This window comes from Austrofundulus limnaeus, unplaced genomic scaffold (assembly GCF_001266775.1).
Source record: "Austrofundulus limnaeus strain Quisiro unplaced genomic scaffold, Austrofundulus_limnaeus-1.0 Scaffold34, whole genome shotgun sequence".
Lineage (NCBI taxonomy): Eukaryota > Metazoa > Chordata > Actinopteri > Cyprinodontiformes > Rivulidae > Austrofundulus > Austrofundulus limnaeus.
In genome coordinates, this window is record NW_013952436.1 from 165,770 (window position 1) to 173,194 (window position 7,425).

The 7,425-nt window shown below is 38.3% G+C and overlaps 1 protein-coding gene across 3 annotated transcripts in view; it reads left to right on the forward strand.

Annotated features, from left to right (window-relative positions):
- Positions 1-7,425, forward strand: part of frmpd3 (FERM and PDZ domain containing 3) — a gene marked incomplete in the record, with an annotated part of 128,170 nt that overhangs the window by 103,970 nt on the left and 16,775 nt on the right. For all 3 annotated transcript variants that reach the window (XM_014006031.1, XM_014006033.1, XM_014006032.1), the window contains 5 exon segments: positions 1,891-2,045; positions 2,151-2,253; positions 2,552-2,597; positions 3,147-3,251; positions 6,362-6,469. In XM_014006031.1, the coding sequence (XP_013861485.1) occupies positions 1,891-2,045; positions 2,151-2,253; positions 2,552-2,597; positions 3,147-3,251; positions 6,362-6,469 (517 nt within the window).

A 7,425-nucleotide genomic window follows, 5' to 3' on the forward strand; every position in this document is an offset into this window, starting at 1 on the left:
TATATATATAGTGATAATAGCATTTTACAAGTACTTGTTCTTGTACAAAATGCTTTGATACTTGGAACTGAAATCAATACCCATATGGATATTAGGATACTAGTATTAATACTAGTATTAATACACACTTGAATGTGTTAAGTGAAAGGTTTGTCAGTTTTATGTTAAGGAATTTATACAAGTTGAACGAAAATGTTGTTTTTTTATCTTTATTTATTTTAAAATGTTGCAACAGTATATGTCTTACTGTACATTTGATTTGATCCAATAGGGGCTGTAGGTCTAAAGGAAAAAGGAACACCTTGTTCTAAATAAATGAAATGTATTTAAAGTGAGTAATGTTTCAGTTCTAAGTCGGTAGGTACCCAGTATCGGTACTCTATATCTGCGAGTTTTAAGTACTTGTACTCAAACTCGGTTTGAGAAAAACCTGTATCGGGACACCCCTAGTTTCTCCAAATCCTATTTTATAAATCTTCATACTGGTGTCACTTTATACCAAAGAATCTACTACTGTCACTATGTGCACCTGCAACTAACCATAAAAACATTAAAACCCATGTCATCCAAAGAGATAAAAGATTTATAAAGTAACATTCCATAAACTGAAGACTGAAATCTTATTAAAATGTAGTTCATCCAATTTGAGTTGGATCATCCAATGTTGCCCTGCGGTTGGCTGGCCATTAGCTCCTTAACTTGGTCCGAATTAAACTGACAAAAGATTTTCACACAGTAACAGCATTTTACCAACGCAAAAAAGGTTTTATGTCACTTTAGCTATGTATCCACACAAAAACATATTTTTAAATTCCAAAATAGTTTGCATTTGTGTCATAGATGTTCAATTACAGTAAAACCTTTAAATACTGCATTACTTTAAATAGGAGACAAAGCTGTTAAACAACAACATATGCCACATATTTGACTTAAAACAAAAAAGACATAATGAGTAAGTATATAAAATGTTTGCTTTGGTGTTTACAGTTTGTACCTGGTGTGTAAGCTTTATGCACACGCTCCATATCTTGTTCCTGTTTTTGATGTATTTTTGTGGATACATTACAACACAATATAATGGTCTGGCATCATTTTTGTTGTTTTCTACTGAGCCCGCGAGGGGACATGGGGGATTTTTTTCCTTTTGGCGGTCTCACGCAAAAGTATTGCGTTACCTCGCAATACCTTTTACGTTCCCTTGCAAAAGTCGTTAAACACTATTGTGTCTGCGGGTTTATGAACAAACTCACATGTTTACCATTAGCGAATTAGCCTACTACTTTAATTCATCTTCAGAATGAATATATCACACAGCCATGCGTGGAAGTTTGTCATATGCCGATAGTTTAACACAATGGAGCCACGCAACATCAATGTCAATTTCACGAACTTGTTGCGACACATCCTGATTTGGTAACTGGATATTTCAAAATAAAAGTCTGATTTAAATTAGTCCAAACTTTTGCGTGGGAACGCAAAACAATATTGCGAGGTAACGCAAAAGTATTGCGAGGTAACGCAAAAGTATTGCGAGGGAACGCAAAAGTATTGCGAGGTAACGCAAAAGTATTGCGAGGTAACGCAAAAGTATTGCGAGGGAACGCAAAGGGAAAAAAGTCTCCCCATGTCCCCTCACATGCTTCGTAGTTTTCTATGTCCATATGAATGAAAATGTTTCAAGGATGTTTTATTAGGATGCTTTTGGAAACAATAAAATAAGATCATTTGGTAAACCTGTACTTTCCTGTAAACAACACCCTTTATTTCTACAAATTGAGGTCATTCAAACAGCTTTCTTACAAATAAGCCCAATATTTGTTTATAACCTTTCCACAGAAGCCCTCTTCAGACAATTTGAACTACAGCTTTATTTTTTTGGGTCCTCCACAGCACTGACATGTTAGAGGAGAGCCAGGATGGTATGGACAGTGGTACCCTAAGTCCTCCCTCAGCTCGACAGGTCACCATCAAGCGGCACCCAACTCAAGGCTTTGGCTTCATTGCAGGCAGCCAGAGGCCTGTCATCGTGCGCTCCGTCTCTGCTGGTTAGTGCGCATGTATATGAGAAAGAGAGGCACCAGAATACAGCAAGAATAATAGCTCAAATTAAACTTTAATTTTAACTATATATATGCATTTTCCATGTGCAGACGGCCCCTCCTTTGGAAAGCTTCTCCCAGGAGACCAGATCTTGGCCATTAACGAAGAGACGGTGAGCGACGCGCCCCGAGAGAGAGTCATAGACCTTGTAAGGTAACATCCTTTACTGTCCCAGGAGGGAGGGGGGAGGAAGGGGGTCCCGCAGGTCAAGTGATCAGAAGTTAAATGGATCAAAAAAATGACATGGGGGGTGGAAAAGGGGTTGGATCCAAAGGAACAAAGTGTTTTGTACCGCAGGAGATGAGTGACATCAACACACACCTGTGGATAAGTCAGACTTTTAGCAGCTAAAAAAAAACAAGAAGAAAACCAGCAGAGATAAACTCCTCTGTATGCTCTGAGCTGTCTGTGGCATTATCTAACCCACTCATTCTCTGCTGTCTCTCCACAGACGCTGTAAAGATACCATAGTTCTYACTGTGCTGCAGCCCCATCAGGTAGTACAACTGGGCACCCGTTCTCTTTCATCCACTTCTCCCTTTAGATTTCTCTCAGTCCTATTCACTCACAACACTTTTTCCTTTCATTTTGACTTGCACAGGGAGGAAAAAATGTAGTGTTCTGTTTCAATAGTGCACAGTAATATAGTGAAGGCAGACATCAGTATTCATGGCCTTACTTCAGACACTGGAGTAATTTATTTTTTTGGTAAACTCTCAGTATTCCAATTGGGCACATAAACACCCATGTGAGACTTTATTAAATGCTGATATTTTAATCATTACTGAAACAATGAAAATGTACTATTTATCCTGTTTTATTGTGTGAAAAGAGAAACGTATTGTGTTCAAAGTCTGAAACAGTTAACATTTTTGCTGATGAAAAACATGAAAACCTTTTTGAAGCACCTTTTGTAGAGCTTGCATTTCTCTGACACACATCTTTACAGGGTGGGACAAAAGCTGAAGTTTCTTCTATTTACATGTCATCCTTCAGTCAGCCTTCCTTCGCAGAATTACTCTCCTTTTCTTTCTTCTCATCCTCAGTCTCCCAAGTCGGCCTTCATAAGTGCAGCCAAAAAGGCCCGCCTGCGAACTAACCCGCCTAAAGTGCGCTTTTCAGAGCAAGTGTCCATCAGCGACCCAGACTCGGTAAGTTTATCTTGACGTGCCTCCTTGTCATCTGTCCTCTTCTGTGTTTTTCTTGTCAAAAAAACCMAAAAACATTTTTCTCCAAACTTTTTTTTCTTGTGAGTGTGTGTTAAAGAGAGAATTTGCTTGTACTTTTTAATAAAGAATAAACTGCTCATAAACTACTGATCCTCTGAAGGGCAACATGTGATCAATTGTTTGAGAACAACCAATAACACCTCAAAACTCACATTCTCACCAGGCTAATCTACATTTACAAGACATAAAAAAACATTTACGTGGTGAGGTTCAGGGTGATAACAAGTGACATAAATCCAATAGTGTCAGACAAACATGGAGGGATCAAGTATTGTATCAGTCTAAAGTCTATTTACKTGAAATAAAATCAAGAGGAAAAACACAGGCTGGTTCATTACATCCACCAAGTCACAGTTTTCTAATTAGAGTGACAGACTTCTGTTATACCAAACCTTCATCCTAAATTCTTTTTAACAGTAGTGTTGGGTGGTTGGGCCGTATTCAGCTTTTTCATACCACGATATTACTGTACGTTTAGAGACCGAGGCAGAGAAAGGGGTGGAGTGCATGGTCTATGGCATGTTGAGAAATTAATAATTAATGGTGAAATGGCTGCTTTCTGAATGGGTTGAGATGGTCAGAACAAGTGTCGGTAACGTTATGGGTTGGCGCYTGAAAGAGCCTTGAAGTTTTATGTCCCAATTTTGATAGCAGTCTTGTGGAAATTTGGCGTATCACGTTACATGACCAATAGTTCATAATTTTTAAATACCGTCACCATATTTTAGTACCTCAGAGTCAGTATGCTAAAATGGCTATGATGGTGGCTCATTTGGTAGAGCCGTTGCCTCTCAGCAAGAAGGTCGCCGAATTGAATCCCGGCCCGGGGGACCCTTTTGGGTTGAGTTTGCATGTTCTCTCCGCGCATGTGTGGGTTTTCTACAAGCACTCTGATTTTCTCTCACAGACCAACATCTTGACTGTCAGGCTAATTGGTAACTCTAAATTTCCCTAGTTGTAAATTGTTGGTTTGTCTCGTTTGTCTCTATGTGGCCCTGTGATGTACTGTCCAGGGTGTACMCTGCCCCTCATACTGTGACTGCTGGGCACCAGTGACCCCCACAACCCTGCAAGGAAGAAGTGGGTATAGATAGTGGATGAATGGATGAATGGTATACTGAAAAACCATCATGCCACCCAAGCCTATTTAACAGGAGGTCAAAACCAAAAGGGTTAGTTTCAATTTCCCTCCCTTTATTGTTGCACAAGCTATCATGTTGACCATCAACTGTAAAACAATTATAAACCCTATTTTTGTTTTACAGAAAAGGGCTGTAAGAATTATTACAAGAAAACACTACAGTCACCCATCAAACACATTATTTTGTCAGTTGAAAATATTGAAATTCTATGAGTTGGTTGATTATAATATTTTACAGGTGATGTACAAGGCTCACATATGTATATTACCTTTAAACAACAAATTAAATTTTGTTAAGAGAGAAAGTTGTTATGATCTGAAGGGGGGTAGAGATGTTTGAGGGAGCAGTGTACTTTGATACAAGGAATAAGACTATGGAACGATCTGGAGAGTGATGTCAAAAATGCCAGATCAATGTTTATGTTTAAGAGAATGATAAAAGTCACTTTGTTAAAGAAATATGAAACAATATAATGTGTATTCATAGGAATTGTTGTTTGACAAGGATTTGAGTTTGTTTTTTGTTTAGTTTTTCTTCTTTGTAGATTATTATTGTTTAAAAATATTAATTTTGGGAAGAAAAAGGTGCAGATATACGATTTTTTTCTTCTTTCTGCCGCCTTTTATTTTATTTGTGATTTGTATTTTTTATTGTATATAAATTTATTTATTTTGTTATTTTTAAAGACATGAATAAAGTTTTCAAAAAAAACTATCAGATACTGTATAAGGTCCTGCCTTCATCTAGTGATGAATGAATGAATGAATGAATGAATGAATGAATGAATGAATGAATGAATGAATGAATGAATGAATGAATGAATGAATGAATGAATGAATGAATGAATGAATGAATGAATGATACTTTATTGATCCCATGAAGGGAAACTGATGGGGACTGAAGTCATGATATCTCATTTTATGGGTGCTGCCATGTTGTACTTTTGGCCTTTAAGTCCTGCCTACTCCCCTCCAGCACAAAATCATGGTGTCACATGACCTTCCTTTAGGCATGAAAGAACTAATTAAGCAAAACAAATTAGAAAAATTGCTCAACAAATGTTAGGCAACACCTAAAAACAATTATCAGAGGTTAGTTTTTCTTATTATTTTTGCCATAGGCCAATTTTGTGTTAAATCTCCTTCCACTTGTTTTGATCCTTGTTCGTTTTTCTCCAAAAACCTCACTGTGACCTCCGATTTAATTTGTCTTGGCTGAGGATTGCAGCTGCAAGATTGTCTCCTGCTGCATCATTGTTCCATTTCATATTAAAAACTCTTTTATTACATAAGGAATTCTGCTTTTTTAAGTCACAAATGTAAATACAATACGTGAACCAAACTATTTTCCCAAAAATCTCTACATATGATTTATAAAAAATGAAAAGAAGAAAAAAAAGGTGACAGAGAGGGGTGAGTTCCAGTTTCATCTTATCCAAGCCAGACAGAAGTGAACGGCACATCAGAACTTTTTCCTCTTTAAGGGTGTTTTGAGTAACGGCAGTGAGCTTAGAGCCCGACTTTCCTCTTTTGGTTTCTCTCACAGAGTTCTGTGGGGAATGCTTTCAATCCTGCCATCCAATTTTCTTTGCTGGGCATAAATATTAAATGGGCAAAGCAGAGAAATTGAATAATCCCTTCTTTGATCATAACACAATACATGGGGCAGCTATCTTAAGGCACAGTTTGTGACCCCTTCCCAGACATTTTTCCCCCTTGTTCACAAAGGACATCTTGTGTCCTTCTTCGCTACTTTCTATTGATTTTCGCTGTCTGGAGCAGAGCAGCCTCTGCATTTGATTGTCTTCATCCCTGCTCCCCCTTTTTTGTAGCACATTACCACAGTCCTTTAAATCTAAACAAGGCTGTTTTCTCCTTCTATCTCTTTCAGACCATGCTTAAGGACGACTCCTTGCTACTCATACCAAATGTGCTGAAGGTGTTCTTGGAGAATGGGCAGATTAAGTCTTTCACGTTTGACAGCCGCACCACTGTTCGGGTACGTACAAAGGCTACCGAATTCCATCATCATTGTGAGACGGACTTAAAGTATCTTTGATCAATAACTTTATATCAGTCGTGGTTCAAATGACCTTCTCTGTGTGTGCAATGATGTTTTGATGAATTGCAGCAGCATCGGCTCTATTATGTGCTTCAGTTCAGCTCAGTTTATTTCTACAGTGTCAATTCACAACAAAAGTCCTCTCAGGGCAAAGTCATTCACATGCATTATAAAACGCCAGTCAGTGAAAGTCATGTATATAAAGAAGGCAGCAGATTGCATTGAATCTTCGGTTTGATGCAATTTCCTATCCTGAGCAGCACATTAGGCTCAATGCAAAAGAAACTTTCTTTTAAGAGGAAGAAACTACCAACAAAACCTGAAATAGGCTTAGGATGGGCAGACATTTGCCTTGACTGGCTGAGGTTAGAGGGGGAAGGAAAGAGACAGAGACAAACGCAGAATGCCTGTTCTAGAGGCCCATTGCACAAAAGTCAGATTTCTAAATTCAGGATATGAGCTGTAAACTGAGGTTGAACCAGCCTTCAACTTGTAAACAGCCGTAATCAGTTGCTCTAACACCAAGCTGCGCTCCATTAGGGTGGTTCATTCAAGTCAGGTGTAAATAATCTGGGAGTAACGCACATTCACAGTTTGCTTACTAGACCCACTGGGTGGATCAAAGATTTCCTGATCAGGCATGCGCAGTAAGACACGTGAGTCTCACTTCCTCCAGGAGTTTAATGCTTAATTATGATTCATATGAAGAGATGAAGAGAAACAACGACTGATTGCTGAAATAATCTCAAAAGTAAAAACTTTTTGTGCCACTGAATCTGTCTGTAAATTGTCTGAGATTAACTAAATGAACAAAATTAAAATTAACAGCTGATCGCTCACTTAAAATGATCGCTGTAAAAAAAAGACAAGGGACAGGGGGACGGGGCGGGGGG